A 21,712-nucleotide genomic window follows, 5' to 3' on the forward strand; every position below is an offset into this window, starting at 1 on the left:
ATTAACCATGGTTGTGCAATAGCAACCGTAGGTCAAGTGCCAGGGGTAGGGGTACGTTTGGGAGGGTTGGGTGGGCTAGGAGGGCAGAGCAGCAAGTCTTTGGCAGCAGTTAGGGAGACTGTGCTCTAAGCACAGTCTGGTCCCCAGGCCCTGGCAGCCCCTGCTGCACTGTCAGTCACAAGTATAGAGCTGGCAAGTGGGAAGGTGGAACCTGGGGACCCTGACTTGTCCACCGAAGTCTTCAAAGGCTGCCATCTGTGCCAGCATCCACCGCTCATCAGACCCACCTCACCTCTTTATTGGCACCGGGATGTGCAAAGAAGGCACTGGGAGCCGTGTTGAGGCTCAAGAATTGGTTCCCGAGGCTTCATAGCCTAAGGTTCCTGTGGCTTTGAGAACTCCAAGCCTGCAAGGTCGCCACCTATAAAAGGACCTTGAAAATGGGGGTGGGAGAGCTCCGTGGAGGAGTTGGACTGGGGACCCCAGACTCTACCTCAACTCTGCTTAGTGCCCTGCTACCACACCAGATGCAGCTAGTGTGTACCGCATGGCCCCGCCCCAGCCCCGCCCCCTGCTCCCGTGGCGGGAAGCCTTTGCTTGGTCTGTCAGTTTTGCTTGGCCTGACCCGGGGGTGGGCACACATAGGGACACACTCACAGGCCGATGCAACACTTCCAGCTGCCACGCCTTCAGAGCCCAAAGTTTGTATAGACCCGATGCCCGTCTTTGCAGGGAAAAAAACTGGCAGTCCCCCTGCCCACCGGTACCTGCGGTGACGTGGCACTCTGACTTAGACCCTCCGCACTCAGGCACTGAGTCGTGATCTGCAACCCACTGGGATCTGGGGAGGCTACGGAGGGACGCTAGGTCCTGACCCTCGGAATGGGGCGGGTGACTTTCACAGACCCGCCAGACCCAGTTCCTGGGCGCACTCAGCCTCCATGGGTGTCTGGAAGCCTACATTACAGAAGTAAGGCTAGACTTAGCCTGATTGAGCCCCAAATCAAGGCCAGGTCGGTCGACCTCCACCTGGGATCCGACCTCTACCCGCGCCATGCCACCGCCACCGAAGCTGCTTGACTACACCCCCCTATGAGCTCCACCCCACGGCGCACGCCCATTGGCCCTCACAAGGCAATCACCCCAAGTGGTTGAGCTTTGCCTTGCAGGGGCTCCAACTCAGGTCAGCGGAGGGGCCAGCTCAACTGACAGCCTTGACAGCCTGCGCACCCCACAGCCCAAGGGCTGGTTTTCCCAGGGAACTGGGGTGCGCTGGGAAAGGTCTGCACCTTCCTGGCCGGCCTCTTGGGAATAGGTTATTCTTTAATACCTCTGCCTACTCACCTAACCTCAAGGGATGGTGGCAGAGGCTCCAGGAGGATCTGAGGTACAGATCCCGTACTTTCAACTGGCCATGCTGTCCCAGACTCTCCAGCCTGGAAAACCTTTCTTCCTGCCCACAGACTCAGGGGCCAGGAACCAGGTATAAGGAAACTCTCCCAAAGATCAGAAAGGGACATTTATAACCCCTTCGGAAAACTCCCACTAGAACCATTCCAGATTTCAAAAAAAAAAAAAAAAAAAGCAACTGAGAGCCAACCTTATGTGACAGAGATTTAATTAGGCCACAAGGACTGGACCTGAAATTTGTGCTGTTGTGCTGTGAGCTGTGGTGGGGGGTGGAAGGGCACAGGAGGATCTACAATCAAACCTTGGTACCTTGGTACCCTTACTGCGTCAACGCGTGTTAATAAACAGGATGTGAGGTGCAGATGCTCAGGGGCCCATCTCCCTGATGCTTTCATACACGTTTTCTAAGGGATCTTGGTTCATATCCTGGCCCCTGAGAGTGATGGCCTCATATTCCACATCACCCCCAGGGGCCACAATTCCTCTCCCACCCTGGGGATCCGGCTGATCTGTGCCAGGTCTTGGGTCTCTCCTTTTAGGCTTGCAGACCCTGGAGTACAGAAGATCCATCTGGAGAGAGGAAGCAAACCCAGGGAGGGCTTGGCATTGTCCTCTGCCAAGAGTGGGTTCAGTCCCATCTGCCCTGCCCTACCCTACCCTGCCCTGCCCTACCCTACCCTGCCCTACCCCTACCCTACCCTACCCTACCCAGGCTCACTTTACCTGAGTAGCTGGCAACACCTTAGCCTTCTCCTGCAATTCGTGGTAGCCCTGTTCTGTCTCTTTGCGCTTCTGGATGCAGGCATACTCGGCCCCAGGCCCAAGCTTGGCACAGCTAATGGTCAGCTGTGTTCCAGCCCACACCACAGGGCTGGCAGCCAGGCTGGCCCTGGGAATTGCAGCCAGTCTGACATTGGAGTAAGTGGCCTCAGGGCTAGTTGCAGGGGCAGCAGGAGGGGCCCTGGGCAGCTGCCGAGGTGGGAAGGCAGAGGGAGTTACCTGAGACCTGGTGCTGCCCCTGGATACCTCCAGCCAGTGTGGATGCAGGAGATCCATGCTAGCAGGCCGTGGGGCTAGGGATAAGATCAAGGTAGAAGTCACTGAGAGTCTAAGGCAACAGGTCTGGCCTCAGTGGGCCAGCCCTACATTTATGGCCTCCTAAGGAGCTCACCTATGCTGCAGCGTAGGCCTGGGCGAAGCTCATGCAATCTGGTGTCAGACTTGCTGAGGGAGCGGACGTGGGCCTGTCTCAGTAGTGACTAGGGGTAAGGAAGTCTGGCTGATCCCCTGATGTCCTTGCCCTGACCCCACGGACAGTCTGGCACTCACCATTTCCACTGGTATCAAACTGCCCTGCAGCCCAGTTTGTTGCCTCTGAGCCCGCTTCCTAGGGGCAAGAGTGCCGTTAGTCCAGTGGGCAGAGGAAGGTCCTGGCCCAGGCCCAGTGTAGACACACATGCAGAGCCATACGTGGAGAGGGCAGACACAGCCCCAGGCACATACCTGTGGCAGGCTGTGCACAGTGCCCACAGCCAGAGGAGCAGGGAGAAGCACCCCAAGACCCAGAGGGCTAGTGGGGCTGAAGGCACTGATGGCCTCATCCTCTAAAGCAGGGAAGGGGGACCTGGGGACAGGAGAGATGAGCTCTGGGGGCTGCCTGAGGGACCAGCACCTGCAGCTCCACTGCAGCCCTCGCCCAGCTGGTGGGTTCTTCCTCCCTGGTTGACTCAGCACACCGGAAACCCCCAGGCTTTGCATCTTGGCCCTGCCCCATGGGCACCCACCTTTTCTTCTCTGGCTAGGATTCCTGGTTTAAAAAAAAAAAAAGTGAAGCTCTGTCTACTTCCTTAGTTATTAGAGATGGAGGAACATGGTCAGGGCAGCTATGACCTGGACAAGGCTGTACTCACTGTAACTCAAACCCATCCGCTGGGGAAATCTCTGACATCACTCTGACTTTGAGCCACGGACCACAGACTTCACCTCTGACCACCACTGCCCAGGAGTGACCCCTTGTGTCAGGTGATGTTTCTAGAGTACTCACTACAGAAGCTAAGCAGTTGGGGGGCTAGTTCAACAGGAGGAGCTGCTACGAAGGCCAAGTATCCTCACCCTATCCCTCCCTTCCCAGGATCCCTGCTTTTCCTGGAGTTGCCCTAGAAGAGCTGATTAGGTGCTCACCCCAGAGTTCAGGGTGAACAGCCTTCTGAGGTGAGGGCCCGTCTGTTCAAGCTTGGAGTGTAGGCATCTTACACAATGGGGGCCCAAACTAACTAACCTGGCTACAGCCAAGTCTCAACGGCCTATCCAGGCTGGGTTCATCCCTCCCAGATCCCAGGGCATGGAGAGGTCTGGGGACTGGCTGAGGAGGGAGGATAGGGCAGGCACTTACCAAGGCCACCGTGGGGTTGCTGCTTGGTCCTGTCTAGGGCAGCCAGGAAGGTCTCTGTGGGCTGCTGGGGAGCTCCACCTCATTTCCTGTGTCTCTGAGCACCTCCCAGCAGCCACACGGCTCTTGCGCAGTTGCTCCCATGATCTCTGCTCACCTCCTCACACCTCATCCTGGCTGTTGCCATCGATAGGCAACTATCACAAAACTAGCACCGTGCCCTCCACCCCGATGTAGGTGGACAGAGCCCACTTAAGTCAGGCCTGCCTGCTTTCATCACAGACAGTGTTCCCCAAAGGTGTTTCTACCTCACACACCCTACCTGTTTGTGAGTACTGGGCACCGAGGGGTCACTCCATGACCTTACTCACTTGGTCAGAGAAGAGAGAAGAGGAAAAATCTCCTCTCTTGGACTCTTGGACCTTGAACAGAGGCAGTGGCCTCATCTGGGACCCCCCACATCCCGCCTGTCGGTTGCCAGGACCTACACAGATCCATTTGTCCCCAGAGATCCTGAAGCCAGCTGAGTCTCCAGTGAGAGAAATTATGATGAAATCACTTTAATGTCCTCACTAAGGAGATACCCCAAGACACTGGTAGGTGGGTTCACCCCACCTCTACTCAGTAGTGTCCACACACTCTAGGCTGACAAGGCTGAATGAGGCACAGCCTAGGCGTGGGCTGGCCCCTCCGTCAGGTGCTCTTCAGGTGTCAGGGTCACAGCTGTCTTTCTGCCAAGGCAGTTGCAGTTGGGTCCCAGGGCTCTGTCCACCATACAGGCAGCGCTGCTAGAACTCTGTCATCTTCCTGTGCGTGTCTGCCTTCCGCCGTTCCCTCTGTAGGCCAGCCTCCTGAGCGCGCAGCTGACCCAGCTTCCGCTGTGCTCCCTCCAGCTTCTCTTGCAGATGGGCTGCCGTTGTGCTGTGCCTAGGGAGAGCCTGCTGGTCAGCACCGTCTCTTGGCTCCCACACCAGGCCCCCACTTGCTGTGGCTATGCCTGTCCTCTAATACTCAGACCACCTCAGACTCGGGCTACTCAGGTCAGGTGACCTTTAGTGGGCATCCTGTGGGCACAGCCACCAGAGCCCATACTACCTCAGCTGGACCCCAGACATACCGGCCAGCATTCCGGGTTAGGGCCTCCTGGATGCCCCGGATGTCCCGTTGGGTCCGCTCAATCTTCTCCTCAGTCTGGAAGAGCTGCAGGCTCAGAGCCTGCTTGGCACTTTTACTGGCATGATACATGTCCTTGTTCCTTTTCCCTGGAGTGTCCACCCCAGTATCTGGGGTCCCAGGTGCCTGGCTTTGCAGTTTTTCATTCAGAAAGTCAAACACATTCCGAGGCGGTGGGCAGCCCTCGGGTCTACCACCACTCCTCCGACATCTTGGAGGCCTATTGGTCCCAGCCTGGCTTCCCTTTGTCTTCTTCTGCAGTATCTCTGTGCACTGGTCCAGTGATTTCCCTCTAGGCAACACTACAGCATGGATGGGCTCCACCCGGCCTTCTGCATGCCGACCCAAACCTGGGAAAGACAGGGCCTTCTGCCACCTCTGCCAGACTTGGACAGGCTGAGGTAACCCTCCCACCTCAGGGCAGCACACACTCACCCTTGCCAAACTCATAGCCCATCTTGACGAGGAGTTTGGAGCCAATGCCTCGTGTGTGTACCTCCCAACCAGCAAAGGCAGAGCTGCAGGTCCCAGTGTCCACTGTGTTTGGTTCCACCACTACAGGAGAGAGAGGACTCCAAGTAGTGGGTTCTAGCCAACGCTATGCAAGAACTTAGTTCCTAGGTAGGCCTTTGTCTGAACTTCTGGTCCCCTCAGATTCCCCAAGCAGGCTTGGCACACCTGGCAACTCTGCCTTGAGACATGGCTGCACTGTAACCAACTTCACTGCTTCAGCCTCCTATCTGCCATGATGGATAGGAGTTCAGAAATCACCAATCACATCACAGCTTCCCTGAGACATCTTCCTACCTTCATCCTAACCCACCAGTCAGAGCTCAGAAATCACCAATCACAGCACAGCTTCCCTGAGACATCTTCCTACCTTCATCCTAACCCACCAATCAGAAATCACCAATCACAGCACAGCTTCCCCGAGACATCTTCCTACCTTCATCCTAACCCACCAATCAGAGCTCAGAAATCACCAATCACAGCACAGCTTCCCCGAGACATCTTCCTACCTTCATCCTAACCCATCTCTCAAGAAAACTATACATTACCTAGTTTTATTTCCTGAAATCTCTATTTTACCTAGACACATTTTCCATCTGCCAAGATCTCTTCTGACCTATGTACCAGGCACCCAAGTTCTAAATCTGGGAAGCCATCTGAAGAAGACACCCTTCCCTACACTCTACATCCAGTTACTTCCTCTGACTCCTTGGCAGATACAGCACCAACATTCCCTTCTCTCTGACAGTATGGTGCTACATTGTTTCAGAGAGTTCTGACTGTTGCGTATGATTGCTGTGTCTGTTTCTTAAAGGCAAAAGTTACTCAGGCCCATCACACACTCTCTGGTCTCTCAGGCCGTCTCCTGTAGATTACTAAGCAAAGCCAGACTCACTCCATCCTGACAGCTGGGTGCCTGTCTCGGTTATTATCACCAATCTGCTCTACGCCCTCGCCATCCTGGCTTCTGGGCACTGATGATTTCTGCCATACCTCTGGCATAGCTGGAATCACTCGCGTCACCGCTGTCTGAGTCGGATGACTCTGCAGCCTCAGTGCGCAGAGGAGGCAGGATGCTGTCCCCCTCCACCACAGTCTCCTTCAGCAGCAGTGAGTCAAACTTGACAGTATAGTAGCCATTGTCCACATCTAGGGTGACAGAGACAGGCTGTAGGTTAGCAGCTTTGCAGGAAGGAAAGGGTTTGGGGCAAAGCCAGACTTGCTCCTCTTGGGCCCAGATGAAGTAAAGAACCAACCCAGAGGTGGAGAATGGCTATAAGAACAGGAAGGACGCTTCAGAAAGGGTCCCACCAGGTAGGTCCTTGTAGGCAATCTCACCAGTGATCCGTGCTGGGTGCCAAAGCCCATCCTGGTGCTTGGCCAGACACGCAGAGCCGGTCTTCAGTAAGCTCAAGTCTGGATCCTGGAAGGGACGCAGCTCATCCACAGAGACTACATGCCCATGTGAAAACCTGTAGATACAACCACAGGAGACAGTGGCTTAGAAATGGCCCAGCAGGAGCAAGCGAGCCAGAAGCACAAGGACTATCAACAGGGAACTGCCTATAATGGAGTGAAATTCAAGAAGTCAAGACAGGCACACCAGCAAAAACGTCTACATATCCTTCCTTCCTTTCTTTCTTTCTCTTCTTCTTCTTTTCTTTTTTTAAAAAAAGATTTATTATACATACAGTGTTCTGTCTTCATATATTCCTGCAGGCCAGAAAAGGGTACCAGATCTCATTATGGATGTGGTTGCTGGGAATTGAACTCAGGACCTCTGGAAGAACAGCCAGTGCTCTTAACTGCTGAGCCATCTCTCCAGCCCCAAACATCTATATTTTCATACCTATAGGTTTATGCACACATTTCTCTCATACACATATACATTCATACACTCACTCACGTATGAATATACAGGTACTCTCATACTTGCTCATGCATATATATACACTTATAAATTTATGCTCATATATACCTGTATATCCATATATACAATATCTCTCACACACATGCATATACTACCATATAGTTACACACAGTAAACACATTTGTATACATGCTTATAAATGCAGAGAATGTACCCACATATGTACATATACTCTCACAACACAAATGCATGCATGCATACATATACTCTAAAACACACACCCACACACACACACACACTGGAATGTTCTCTTAGGACACACAGGGCTACTTTGGGGAGATGGCCTGTGCCTCCATCTGCTTTCTAGGTTAGGGTGACAATGTGGCAGAGAGCCTTGCGACTACAGTTCATTGTCTCTCACAAAACATAATGCTCTTGACACTAATATTCAAGGCAGATGTGTTAGATGTTGGGATACACTGAGTTCTCCCTGGACATGGGCACTTGGAAGGACAAGGCAGGGTGATCATGAGTTTGAGGTCAGCCTGGGCTATACAAAGAGATCCTTTTTCAAAAGCTGAAACAAAAACTAGAAGAACTTAGTTACAATAATGGTGCTGTGTCTTTTATGCACCTGTGCACATGTAAAATTAAAACCAAAACCAAATCTGACAGAAAAGGAAGAGGAAATGTGGAGACACAGAAGATTGCAGCCATGAGCTTTGCCAAATAAAGGCATGAAAAAGCTAACCACCAACTACCACTATATGCCATCATTTCAGACAGGAAGTTGTTTTAACCCCAAAAGAGCAGCTGAGGGGATTCACTTCTCAGCAGTAATGAGTGGGTAGGGAAAGAAGGAGACAGAACAGAGAAAAGGCCAGAACTTCCACAGCTCACACCCACACACAGGATTCCAGGGTTACCTCTCACACCAACCATTTTAGACACACAGCTGAAGGCTGTGCCACCAAAGCACAGTGAACACTGGCTAGAAAGTCTTGTCCAGCTGAGAACTGAGGACAAAAGGATGTATCCATGGGGTTTATCCTGAGTTTGATCCTTGGGGCTCAGAAGGAAAGAACTGATCCCCACAAGCTGTCCTCTGATGTCCACGCTCTCATGGTCACACATGCAATGCCTCTAAACCATATAAATAAGCATTTCTAAAGGGGGCAAGGGAAATGTCTCAACAACTAAGAACACCAGCTGCTCTTACAGGGCACTTGGGTTCAATCCCCAGCACCCACACAGTGGCTCACAGTCCCAGATGACCTGACACCCTCTTCTGGCCTTTGCAGGCACCAGGCATGCAAGTGGTACACAGACATACATGCAGGCAAAACACCCATACGCAACAGTGAGAACAGCAAAATATGCTTACAATCAGAAACAAGTGTTTCCAATTTGTACTTTTAAAAAATATTAGTGGTATCATATTAGTGCTCAAAAAGTTTTGGGTTTGAGGGGGCTAGGAAGCTGGCTCAGTGTGTAAGAGTGTTCACTGGGCAAGTGCAAGGACACAAGTGTAAATCCCCAGTACCCACATAAAAAGAGGACCTGAATGCCTAGAACCCCAGTCCTGTGGAGGAAGACACAGACAGAGGATGCTTGGAACTTGCTATCCAAAAAAAAAAAAAAAAAGAGAGAGAGAGAGCGAGAGAGCTCCAGGCTGAGAGGCCCTGTCCCGAGGGAATACAGAGGAGGCGATAGAGGACACTCAGTGTCCTTCTCTGCTTGCACACAAAGTTTTTTAAAAAAGTTTTAGACTTTGGAGTATTTCAGATTTTGGATTATTTGAACTAAATGCTCCACCTGTATAATTTTTTACCCAACAAGAGCTTCTAAGAAAGGATTTTAAAGAAGTAACAGTGTTTGCAAAGATTTAGCTACAAAAATTATTTTTCACTTTTAGAGATTTATTTAACTTTAATTTATGTGCATGTGACTGCTTGTCTATATGTATATAACATAACATGTGTGCAGTGCCCTCAGAGACCAGAAGGGGGTACTGGATTCCCTGGAACTAGAGTTGGTCCAGAGGCTGAGTTTAACAAACCTCAAAAGAGACCTGTAAGTGGGATATACCTTTAATCCCAGCACTGGGAGGCAGAGGTAGGCAGATCTTTGAGTTGGAGGCCAGCATGGTCTACAGAGTGAGTTCCAGGACAGCTGTGGCTACACAGAGAAATCCTTTCTTGAAAAACCAAAACAAACAAACAAACAAACAAACAAACCCACTCATATTTGGTTAAAAAAACAAAAACAAAAACATGAGTTTACAAAGCCAAGAAACTTACTGTCTTGGCTACTGTTCTATTGCTGTGAAGAGAGACCATGACCCAAGCAACTCTTTTTTCTCCCCTCTGAGATTAAAGGCATGCAAGTACCTCCTGGCCAAAGCAACTCTTATAAAAAGAAAGCATTTAATTAGGGATATGGTTATAGTTTCAGGGGGTTAGTCCATTAGCATCATGGAGAAAAGCAGACAGGCATGGCGTTAGAACAGTAACTGATCCACAAGCTGACAGGCAGGCAGGCAGAAAGAGAGAGGGAGAGGAAGAGACAGACAGACAAAGAGACAGACAGATACACCAGGCCTGGCTTTTGAAACCTCAAGACCCACCTCCAGACACACACCTAATCCTTTCCAAATAGTTCATCAACTGAAGCCCCAGTGAGTAAACACAAAATCACATCTAGACAAGTTATAAACTGATAAGGATAGCCAAAGACAGGAACCCTTAAAAATAGCAAGAGGGAGGGGGGTGTTCTTCACATATATAGAAATAACAATTTGACAGATAATTCTCACTAGAAACCAAGGATGAAGACGTAGTTTAGGAGCATGTGTGGTGTTTGACCCAGCGGTGTGTGTGTGTGTGTGTGTGTGTGTGTGTGAAGCTGTCTAAAGCCATCATAAACTATTTGTGACACAGGGCTGCAATAGCTCACTGGCACAGCACTTACCAGCATCACAGGCCCTAAATTCAATCCTCAGTTATCTCCCATCCCAGGGAGAGAAACTATAAAAAGGAATTAGATAGAGATCCTGGAGTTAAAAAAGTATATTAACTGAAAGGAAAAATTCTCCAAAGGAGTTGAAGAGTCAGAAGAAACTTGTTTTTAACAAAACCTCAATCATTCGATTTTACCAATAAAGACTTGGAAACAAGATGTTGGGGTTAAAGTGTTCTTGCTCAGAGAGGCAGAGACAGCACCCAGCTGACCTTCCTCCTCTACCAATGTCCCAGAAGCCTTCTCAAACTAAAATGCCCCTCCCTTCTTCTTCGTGTGTGTCTATCTAGCCTCGTGAAGTTTTTTCTTAATAATCCTATGTTCACTCCCTGTCAACCGGTTGCTTGTTCCATCTCTTGACAGATGGTTGACTTTATATAATTCTGTTTACAGTATTCAAGCAGAAAGCGCTTGGATTAAAGGTGTGTGCTGGGGCTGAGCCACACCACAACTAGAAACAGGTTTTTCCAGCAACCAATGCAGCCTCTGGGTTCACAATGTGATCAAATATCCTGCAACAGAAACTGAACTTGAAGACAGGGCTACAGCACACATCCAACATGAAGACTAGAAAGGAAAGAAAAAGAAAAGGGAACAGAGTTCAGGGAACCTACGGGCACACCTGGAGTTCCTGAGGCAGAGAGAGAGCAGCACACGATACCTAGAGAGAGATCTCAGTGGCTGAGAACACTTGCTGCACGAGCATGAAGAAGAGTCTGGATCCCAGCACTCATGAAACAAGCTGACATCCACATGCAATTCCAGTTCCCAGGGGAGCAGAGACAGGAAGATCACTGGGGCTTGCTGGCCTGTCTAGGTTGGAACATAAGCTCCACATTCTGTAGTGATGTTTCATTTGTATTCTAATAAATATCAGAAAAGTCAAACAGCCACACTGGCCAGCCTCACAGACCAGGCAGCAACGACACACCTTTAATGCAAGAAGCAACACTAGTTTGCCATAGAAACCAGGCAGTAGTGGTATATGCCCTTAATCCCAGAACTAGAGAGGATTATAAAATGGGAAGAGACAGCTCTCATTCTGAGATTCCTGGAGGCAGGACTGTCATTTCTGATTGAGTTAGAGGTAAGAACCTGTGGCTGGCTTCTTTGCTTTTCTGGTCTTCAGGTTGAACCCCAATTTCTGTCTCTGAGTTTTTATTAATCGTGCTTCAGTGTTCAGAAAGAGACCCTCGACTCAAAGGAATAGACAGAAGAGGGTATGATGCCCTCTTCTGGACTCTGACCAGTGTGTGGGATTATAAGCATGTCCATCACACTGGGTTTATACAGCCTGGGGGATAACCAGGGTTTCATGCACGCTAGGGAAGCACTCTATCAATCATGCTACACTCCCAGCCCCAAAGATGCAACTCTAATAGTAATAATACACAGATGTGAGTCTACCGAGGATCAGAGATTTTTGAAAAACAATTAAAGATAATTTGGTAGTAATTTAAACTATACTGTTATAAATTTAAGATATTAACCACGTACTGGAGTAACTATTATGGAAATAAAGGGGTTGGAGGAATGGCTCAGCAGTTGAGTACCAGCCGCTCTTGCAGAGAATCTGGGTTCAATTCCAAGCAGCCATAGGCAGTTCACAACTGTCTGTAACTCTAGTCCCAAGGGAGCGAAACCCTCTTGTGGCCTCCATGGGCACCAGACACACAAGTGATGCACAGAGATATATGCAGTCAAAATACCCCCCCCACACACACACACCAAATAGTAACTAAAATCTCTCACAGAAATACTAGCAAATCAAGTTAAAAGTATTATACACCATTGCTAGGCAAGGGTAGCTGGCTCAGCACATGAAAATCATTCAGTGTAATATACACATTCATGAATGAAAGAGAATAAGCAAAAACATCTCTAAAATACAAAAGAATATGAAAAAAACTAACACCCGTACACTACAAATGATTTAACCAGGTGTACATATAGATGGGGATGTTCTCCATTTGATATCCATGGGAATCCACGGTTGCTAGGCTTGGGCGGCAAGCCCTTCACCTGCTTAGTCATTGTGCTAGCCCAGATCTGGAACCCACGAAAGAATATTTATTAAGTTTTGTGTGTGAGTATCTGCGTAAGTGCAAGTGCCTGTGAAGATCAGAAGACAGCATCAGATCCCCTGGAACTAGAGTTACAGGCAGTTGTAAGCTGCCCAGTGTGGTTCGTCTGGAAGGACAGTAAGTGCTGTTAACTGCTGAGCCATCTCTCCAGCCTCATGACCTTGAAATTTTTTATCCTTCTGACTTAACCACCTAACTACTGAGCCGTATAGCCAACGAGTCCATGAAAATATGATTAGCACACTATGTAAATAAAAAATACAATAAACTGAGCTGGGCGGTGGTGGCTCACGCCTTTATCCCAGCACTCGGAAGGCAGAGGCAGGCGGATCTCTGTGAGTTCGAGGCCAGTCTAGTCTACAAGAGCTAGTTCCAGGATAGGCTCCAAAGCTACAGAAAATCCCTGTCTTAAACAAACAAAAAACAAAACAAAACAAAAAACAACAACCCCCCCAAACCCCAACAAACAAATAAACAATAAGCTGGGTATGGTAGCACATGCCTTTAATCCCAGAGACAGGAGGATCTCTGAGTCTGAGTCTGGCCTGGTCTATGTAGTGAGTTCTAAGCTAGCCATGGCTACATGGTAAGACACTGTCACAAAACAACAACCCCCCCCCCAAAAAAAAAAACAAGTGAAAACAAATCCATAACAACATGAGCTGTAATGAGATGACTCTTCAAACTCAGGACAATAACTGCTTTTCAAAACAACGGGGAAAAAAGTGTTGGGTAGATGATGTGGAAGGGCCTTTTGTATGTGTTACTTTTATTGGTTGATGAATACAGCTGTTTTGGCCAATGGCTTAGCAGAGTACAGTCAGGGGGGAAATGCTAACAGAGCTATATGGCGAGAGTAGGCAGAGTTGAGGAAACACCAGCCAGCCGCTGAGGAAATAAGACATTAGAAAATGAGGTAACACCATGGTCACATGGTAATATATAGACTAATAGAAATGGGTTAAGATGTAAGAGCTAGCTAGAAATACACCTGAGTCATTGGTCAGACAGTGTTGTTATTAATACAGTTTCTGTGTGATTACAGGTAGACATGGAGAAACGTACCCCTGAGCACTGCTAGTATAGCTAACTGTGAAAAAGTCTGGCAATGCTGATCCAGGAACCCCACTACTATATAACCTATGTCTTTAAGATAAAATACCTTTTAGATAATGAGACCAAATTGAAAACAAGAACTCAAATACCCATACAACAGTAGTAACAGCCAAAAGATGGAGACACTCCAAGAATCCATTGAAAGTCAGATGTGTTGGCATACACCTTTTACTCCAGCATTCTGGGAAACTGAAGCAGGTGGATCAGTAGTTCAAGATTGCTTCATTTACAAGGCAAGTTTGAGTGGTCTAGACATGTAAGACCCTGTCCCCCCACCCCAAAATATTTGCAACTATCTACTGGAAGACCATGGTTTTGAGGATCATCTTAAAATGATCCATATCAAGATGTACTGTGAAAAACTACTAAACTTTAAGGCCTGCTTATTTTTAATTATGTGTATATGTGCTTGTCTGTGTGGGGAAACATAGACATGGAAGCAAAGGTACCTGTGGAGGCCAGAAAAGGGTACAGGGTCCCCTGAAGCTAGAGCTACAGCTGTTTGTGTCACCAGTGTGCATGCTAGGCACAGAAGGAAGGCCCTCTGAGTAGTAAGCATTCAACCAGAGGGCCATCTCCAGCCCCTAAACTATTAATATGTAAAAAAAGAAAAAAATGTGAAGAAAGAATTTTTCCTTTAAAAAAATGAGAATTTCATACATTTATAGAATTAAATATTATATCCATCCTTTATTTCCCTCCAACCCCCACATCATGTCCTCATCCCAACTCTATGTCTCCTCCCCGCTTTTTAAAAATAACTCATTAAATTAAATTAATCCTGTCTTATGTGCATGGGCACAGAGCCACCGACTAGAGTATGGGTAACCTGTCATATACATCACATATACCTGACCACATACTCTGAGGAAATTTTTACATCCTGTAAAACTGACTTCCAGGACTGGGGATGTAGCTCACTGCCTAGCAATGGTAGGTCACTAAGTTTGATTACTAACTTCAGAAGACCTTCAATTTGGTGTTTTAAAAAGACGGTTTCACTATGGAGGCCCCTTCTAGCCTGGAACTCAGGATGCCTGGAACTCAGAGACACATCTGTTGTGTGAGGCTGATTAGTCTTAACAATAAAAACCTGGAGTCAGATATTGGGGGGGGGGGTGAAAGGTGAAAGATCATACAAGCAGAGCAGCCAGCCGCGAGTTCTTACCTCTACAAAAATTCTCAGACCGCATCCTGGGCTCCTGTCTCCTTCTGCCTTGCATTTCTCTCTGCCCAATCCTATCACTTCCCATCTCCACCTCCCTAGTGCCGGGATTAAAGTGTGAGCCACCACCCCTTGGCTCTGTTTCTCTTTTAGAATGATTAAATCTTGTGTAGCCCAGGGTGCCTTTGAACTCACAGAGATCTGTCTGCCTCTGTCTTCTGAGTGCTGGGACTAAAGATGTCAACCCTGCCTGATCTCTATGGCTAACTAGTGTGGCTAGCTCCCCACTCTGATCTTCAGGCAAGCTTTATTTGTTAAAGCACAAACAAAATATCACCAGAGACATCCGTCTCTGCTTGCCAAGGGCAGGGATGAAGGGCCCTTTGTCATGCCCATCCAGAACCTTTGAAATAGCTCAGTGGAACACCACCTGCTTTGATTCCCAGGATACATCATACTTTTTAAATTAAATTAAAAAGCTGCATAAAGTTAGATGGTGGTGGTGTACACCTTTAATCCCAGCACTTGGGAGACAGAGGCTGGCAGATTTCAGTGAGTTCGAGGCCAGCCTGGTCCACACAATGAGTTCCAGGACAGCCAGGATTGTTAGAGAAACTTTGTCTCAAAAAAAAAAAAAAAAAAAAAAAGGCATAAATATGAAGGATACAAATAAAACGTTTCAACAAGCCAACATTACCCATAAGTGCATCCTAAGGAGTCTCGTAGAACACATGCCTCAGAGAAACAAAATGCCTCAAATCCTAATATTCAGACAAAAGACTCATTCAGAGATAAAGACCATGAGTGTCCACAATGGAGATCTCAGATCACTGTAAACACTGTCAGGAGAATGTGGGTTATAAAAATACTTCTGACAGACACCCGTCACCATCCTCTTGTGTCTGTGTGTTTAATTCTGAATGTCATGTATGTACCAAGGGATGAGACAAGAAAGCATGGGGGAGGAGGAGTGGCTAGAGATCTGACTCAGCGTTAAGAGCTCTTACTGCTCTTTTTTTTTTTTTTTTTAAAGATTTATTTATTTATTGTGTATATAGTGTTCAGCCTCCTTGTATGCCTGCAGGCCAGAAGAGGGCACAAGATCTCATTACAGATGGTTGTGAGCCACCATATGGTTGCTGGGAATTAAACTCAGGACCTCTGGAAGAACAGCCAGTGCTCTTAACCTCTGAGCCATCTCTCCAGCCCTCTTACTGCTCTTGTAGAGTGTAATGTGGAGCTGCGGGCGTTTCCCTGCTGCCCCAGCTCCTGGCCACCTGGCTAGCTTATGCCCTGAAATAATTATATGGAAACTGTATTCTTTTAAACACTGCTTGGCCCATTAGTTTTAACCTCTTATTGGCTAGCTCTTACATATTGATCTAACCCATTTTTAATATTCTGTGTAGCACCACAAGCTGGCTTACAAGGAAAGATCTTAACCTGCGTCTGTCTGGAGTGGGAGAATCATGGCGACTGCCTGACTCGGCTTTTTTTTTCCCAGCATTCTGTTCTGTCTACTCCACCTACCCAATTTTCTGTCCTATCAGGCCAAGCAGTTTTCTTCATTAGTTAACCAATGAAAGCAACAGATAAGATACAAGACCCACCTCCATCATTAGAGGACCCAAGTTCTGTTCTCAGCACCCACATTAGGCAGCGCACAACAACCAATTTCTGAGTATCAGTGCCCTCTTCTGGCCTCTGCACATACATGATACACACACACACACACACATTTGGAAGCTGTCTCCTTGTGCCCTTAACCAGATCCTGTGATGGAAAAGCAAGCACGTGACTCAGGAGACGCTGAATAAGAACATGGTAGTCATTAAAAATACAGGTAGTCATTAAAAATACAGATTTTATACACACATTATACATGTTATGCTCACATAAATGTACATGTCACCAACATTTGTTATTTCTACCCCAGAAAGGACCTCAAAACAATGTCTGGTCAATGATAACCAGCAACGTGGCGCCTGATGCCAAAGGAAAGCAGAGGGACCACATCTGGGCAGGAGTGATGTGAATCAGACAGTAAGGAAGCAATCGGCGTCAGCTGGTTCACATCTGGATAGCACAGTCAAACTGAAGAGATCCCAGAGGCCAAAACTGGGGCAATCTGAAGCTCAATGAAGATTAGAACTCTAATGGAATAAGAACCATCAAAGTAGGGAGTAGTAGTGGCACATGCTTTTAATCCCAGCACTTGGGAGGCAGAAACAGGTGTATCTTGGTGAGTTTGAGGCCAGAGTGGTCCACAAAGCTAGTTCCAGGACAGTCAGGGGTTACAGAGTGAAACCCTGTCTTGTAAAAAAAAAAAAAATCCATCTAATACATTTAAACTTATGAATTTATAAGAATACCACTATTTTCTGAAACAGGGTTTTAAGAGTAGCTAGGTGAAGTGTGGTGGTGCACAACTTTAATCCCAGCACTTCAGAGGCAGAGGCAAGTTGATCTCTGTGAGTTTGAGGATAGCCTACAGTAAATTCCAAGATAGCCAGGACTACACATAATAGTCTCTGTCTATAAACAAATAAATTTCTTTTTTCTTTTTTCTTTTTGTTTTTTTGAGACAGGGTTTCTCTGTGGTTTTGGTGCCTGTCCTGGAACTAGCTCTTGTAGACCAGGCTGGTCTTGAACTCACAGAGATCCACAACAAAAAAATTTCTTGTCTTAGAAAATAAGTAAACAAAGAAGCTGGGTGGCGGCGGCACATGCCTTTAATCTTAGCACTTGGGAGGCAGAGGCAGGAGGATCTCTGTGAGTTCGAGGCCAGCCTGGTCTACAGAGCGAGTTCCAGGAAAGGCTCCAAAGCTACAGAGAAACCCTGTCTCGAAAAACCAAGAAAAAAAAAAAAAAAGAGTTTTGAGATGGTAATATAAGTTATGATAGAAAATGGTTTAGGTATAAAAATTTGGACTAAGATAGGATAGATAATACAGTACTTTCTCCAAATTTTCCAATACAAATGAACTGGACATTGTGAATGTAATTCTTGCCTGATAATTGTTCTTATTGTATATAGATTTATTATGTTAGAGTTAAAACTTCAATTTTCTGAGGCAGAGGCAGGCGGATCTCTGTGAGTTCGAGACCAGCCTGGTCTACAAGAGCTAGTTCCAGGACAGGCTCCAAAAAACCACAGAGAAACCCTGTCTCAAAAAAGCAAAAAAAAAACTTCAATTTTCTTTAGACAAAAAGGGGGAAATGTTGTGGAATATGTATACTGTGAAGATGTGTCACTCTGACTGTTTTAATAAAAAACTGATCAGTCAAAAGCTAGACAGAATTTTCAGACACAGAGGATTCTGAGGAGTGATGGAGGTGGGTCTTTATCTATCTGTTGCTTTCATTGGTTAACTAATAAAGAAACTGCTTAGGCCCATTTGATAGGCCAAACCTTAGGTGGGTGGAGTAGACAGAACAGAATGCTGGGAGAAAGAAGCAGATTCAGTGAGTCGCCATAATTCTCTCACTCCAGACAGACGCAGGTTAAGATCTTTCCTGATGAGCCAGCTCGTGGTGCTACACAGAATATTAGAAATGGGTTAGATCAATATATAAGAGCCAGCCAATAAGAGGCTAAAACTAATGGGCCAGGCAGTGTAAAGCTAGCCGGGTGGCGGGACGCAGCCCAGCCCCACCGCTCCATATATCAACAGAGGAGGGCAGAGAAACCAGGAGATGTAGAGGAAGCAGCATGGGTAATACAGAGTAAAAGTGACTGAGTCCATAAAAGAATGAATATTAAAAGATATAGGTTATTTTAGAAATAAAGCAAAGAGGGGCTGGAGAGATGGCTCAGAGGTTAAGAGCACTGCCTGCTCTTCCAAAGGTCCTGAGTTCAATTCCCAGCAACTACATGGTGACTCACAACCATCTGTAATGGGGTCTGGTGCTCTCTGCTGGCCTGCAGGCATACACACGGACAGAATGTTGTATACATAATAAATTAATAAAAAAATATATATATATGAAATATAGCAAAGAATAACAAACCAGCCTACTTTCCACAACCGCAGAGAACCTAAACAACAAAGATCCTAAGAGAAAAAATATATGGATCTGCCTAGGAAGGAGAAAAAGACGAGATCTCTTAAGTAAATTGGGATCATGGGGGGCAGGTGAGAGGGTGGAAGGGGAGAGTGGAGGAAGGAAAGGGAGTGGGGGAAAATGTATAGCTCAATTAAAAACAAGAAAAGAGAAAAAAGATATAGGTTAATGGAAGTTATTAGAGCTAATTAGAAACAAGCCTAAGCTATCAGACAAGCTTTCATAATTAACAGTAAGTCTCCATGTCATTATTGGGAGCCAACAGTCCAGACACAAAAGTTCAACTACACCTGTCAAGAAAGGATCCCCCAAAGTTAGGGCTGGGGCAGGGTTTTGCCTTCATCTTTTCAGGAGAATGAAGCATCCACTTAAGGGATCCAGAAACCACTGGACAACTGAAACATCTGAAGGAGGAGGACGGGTCAACGAGAAAAAATGTCCCAAGAGAGAAGAGTAAATAGGCTTGTTGGGAACAGGCACAAAGCACCTTATCTCAAGTACTTCCATTTTGATTTCAGACTCAATTTTGCCTGTAGGGTAAAACAAAATTCAGGCTCCTAGGTCCCGGGTGAGCTGGAAACCTACCAATAGCGAACCCCCATATCTTTAAACTATACAAATAGTTGTTATGCATTTTAATTTTCTAAAAACATTATGGCTGTTCCCAACAGCAGAAAGAACAAATGAGTCTGATTGGCTGGACTGAAAGTCTTGCATTATACATCAGTTGACAATGAAGAAGGAAAAGCTCCTTTCTGGAATGATGGCAGAGGAGGAAGCATCTGGGTGCTTTCTCTGCCTCTCTGAGCTAGCAGGTTTTCACCCCAGCATCTGCCCCCCAAGTGTTTATTGATAAAATTGAATGATAGAGACGTAGTTAAAAATAACATGTCTCCTGATAAATGCACTGCCCCTAGTCTTACTGATGGGGCTGGAACATAGTTTTGCTAGAGATGTGATCTTGTTGCTCATATACTGGAGTCACAGCAACAAAAGTGGGCCTTTAGCTCACAAGTTAACTGATGATTCTTCAATAAAGAGCAAGGGCAGGAAAGGCCTGGAGAAGTGTATAAATTGCTAGATTCAGGTGCAATCAGGTTTAGAAAATGGACAGTGTTGAACTATGATGTCTACACCAGTGACACGAGATATAAGCTCCAGAAACACAAGAAGCACTTGTTATCCCAGCACTTGGGAGGTAGAGACAGGCAGATCTCTAAGTTTAAGGCCAGCCTGGTCTATAGAGTAAGTTCCAGGACAGCTAGGGCTCGACACAGAAACCCTGGCTCAAAAACAAACAAAAAAGAACACAAAAAAAAAAAACAAACAAACCAAAAAACCCAAAACAAAACACAGATAAGATTTAACTTGTGAAAGATGCTTTAAAGTAGTCTAGGGGGGAGAAGTAGGGTAAATAATTAGCAAGAGATTATGAGTTTGAAAACATACATAATCAAACTATGAGAATAGTTTAAGAAAGTAAACTAAGTAATATGGAAGCTGTGGATGAGAATAATGTGTGGAATAGTTGGCTGCCTGGTATGTTGGAGGTCCTGGTTTTGTCCTCAGTATAACCATAAAATTTTTTTAAAAAAAGGTTCAGAGCCAGGGACATAGCCCAGGAGAAGTGGTGGCCTCCATCTGTAATCCCAGCACCTGGAAAGTGGAAGTTGGAAGATGAGGAGTTCAAGGCCAGCCTGGGATACCTGCTGTCTCAAATAAAAAACGTTTTAGCCTGGAGAAGAATATTGATGATGGGCTGCCTCATCTTTTCAACACAAGCCCTTTCGAGCTTGTTGATTTATGCAAGAAAATCTAAGCCGGACGGTGGTGGCGCACGCCTTTAATCTGAGCAGAGGCAGGCAGACTTCTGAATCTTGAGTACAGAGCAAGTTCCAGGGCAGCCAGGGCTACACAAAAAAACTCTATATCCAATTCTCAGGGGTGGAGAACAAGTCGTGAAGGCGCAGGCCACAGTGGTGGTCCTGCGTGAGTGCTCCTCATTGCTAGTAGCTTTAGTAGATGGCTTTACCTGCAGTTTTCCTTGAAGCGACACTTTCCCTCCAGGAAGAAAGGGCAGGGCTTCAGGGACTTGTGGGTAGGGTACAGGTAGAGTACGCGAACGCATGCCGAACCATCTTCTGCCTCTTCAGTGCCCACAACCATTGCGTTGTGGTACTCTAGAGTGCCCCATGCGCTGTGGTAAGGGGCATTCACTTTAGCACCGCTCAGCTCCTCCTGATCTGGGTCCTCCTCATCTTCCTCCTGTGCAGGGGAGGTGGGTCCCGGCTGCACCTCGCTCCCAGGGACCGTCTCCGAGCCATCTCCGGGGGCGACGGGCGCCTCCACTTCCTCCGCTATAGCCTTTTGAAAAGCCAAGTACTCAGCATCCTCCTGCGCTGGGTGCTCCTGGTCCACTGTAGCCAGCAGCTTGCTCTTCCTGACCGACAGCAGACTGGCCTCGGTGAGCTCGATCAGTTCCTTCAGATCGCCCTGCAGCTGGCGCAGGTCTGCAAGCTCGGAGGCGTCCAGGCTAGCACCAAGGGCCAGCTCTACCTGCCGAAGCTGGGCCCGGTAGGTCTGCAGGGCAGTCTCCAAGTTGTCCTCGTCCATCCCTACCCGCGCAGGCTAGCTCCGGAACCGCGAAGGCGGACGACACCAGAAGGAAGAGCAGTCAGCAGAGCTCAGGACGACACTTTCCCGCAACCGCTCGAGAGCCTGGGGAGAACCTCAGCTCTGCCAAGGTGGGGAACCACAAGTATCCCACCGCGTCCTCTGCGGTCTGCAGCCCCGCCTCCCGCCGGCGCCGGCAGCCTCCGAGGGCTTCCGGCCTCGCCAGTAAAGCCCTCGCTCCAGCCTTCCGCCTGCCACAGGCACTTCCGCCCGGGAGCTGATGCTGCCGGAAGTGGCCG

General features: G+C 47.5%; 2 protein-coding genes across 6 annotated transcripts; both read right to left on the reverse strand.

Annotated features, from left to right (window-relative positions):
• Positions 1–1,646: 1,646 nt before the first annotated feature.
• Positions 1,647–3,939, reverse strand: Lime1 (Lck interacting transmembrane adaptor 1). Of its 5 annotated transcripts, XM_057781514.1 has the most exons (6): positions 3,803–3,939; positions 2,914–3,034; positions 2,740–2,797; positions 2,582–2,669; positions 2,134–2,483; positions 1,647–1,980 (listed from the first exon to the last, which is right to left on the reverse strand). In XM_057781514.1, the coding sequence occupies exons 2-6, from the start codon at positions 3,009–3,011 to the stop codon at positions 1,777–1,779; spliced, it is 798 nt and encodes a 265-aa protein (XP_057637497.1). In that variant the 5' UTR covers positions 3,012–3,034; positions 3,803–3,939; the 3' UTR covers positions 1,647–1,776. The 5 variants fall into 5 exon arrangements, with proteins under 5 accessions (XP_057637497.1, XP_057637495.1, XP_057637496.1 ...); XM_057781512.1 differs by having other exon boundaries at positions 2,740–3,034; positions 3,803–3,933; XM_057781513.1 differs by lacking the exon at positions 3,803–3,939 and having other exon boundaries at positions 2,740–2,793; positions 2,914–3,374.
• Positions 3,547–21,670, reverse strand: Zgpat (zinc finger CCCH-type and G-patch domain containing). The gene is made up of 6 exons (XM_057781510.1): positions 20,833–21,670; positions 6,821–6,954; positions 6,476–6,631; positions 5,408–5,527; positions 4,917–5,322; positions 3,547–4,726 (listed from the first exon to the last, which is right to left on the reverse strand). Exons 1-6 carry the CDS (start codon positions 21,411–21,413, stop codon positions 4,588–4,590), a joined length of 1,536 nt encoding a protein of 511 aa, XP_057637493.1. The 5' UTR covers positions 21,414–21,670; the 3' UTR covers positions 3,547–4,587.
• Positions 21,671–21,712: the final 42 nt, after the last annotated feature.

This window comes from Chionomys nivalis, chromosome 9 (genome assembly GCF_950005125.1).
Source record: "Chionomys nivalis chromosome 9, mChiNiv1.1, whole genome shotgun sequence".
In the NCBI taxonomy this organism is placed as follows: domain Eukaryota; kingdom Metazoa; phylum Chordata; class Mammalia; order Rodentia; family Cricetidae; genus Chionomys; species Chionomys nivalis.

What these genes read in the sequence shown, in the direction of transcription:
- Lime1 (XM_057781511.1), bottom strand. Translation starts at nt 3,168, where the DNA reads ATGCAAAGCCTGGGGGTTTCCGGTGTGCTGAGTCAACCAGGGAGGAAG. An exon ending in GTTTGATACCAGTGGAAATG is followed by an intron (nt 2,670 to 2,739) that starts GTGAGTGCCAGA and finishes CCTTACCCCTAG; the next exon opens with TCACTACTGAGACAGGCCCA. An exon ending in AGGTGTTGCCAGCTACTCAG is followed by an intron (nt 1,981 to 2,133) that starts GTAAAGTGAGCC and finishes TCCTCTCTCCAG; the next exon opens with ATGGATCTTCTGTACTCCAG.
- Zgpat (XM_057781510.1), bottom strand. Translation starts at nt 21,413, where the DNA reads ATGGACGAGGACAACTTGGAGACTGCCCTGCAGACCTACCGGGCCCAG. An exon ending in GCACCCAGCACGGATCACTG is followed by an intron (nt 6,632 to 6,820) that starts GTGAGATTGCCT and finishes CTGTCACCCTAG; the next exon opens with ATGTGGACAATGGCTACTAT. An exon ending in GGGCTATGAGTTTGGCAAGG is followed by an intron (nt 5,323 to 5,407) that starts GTGAGTGTGTGC and finishes TGTCTTTCCCAG; the next exon opens with GTTTGGGTCGGCATGCAGAA.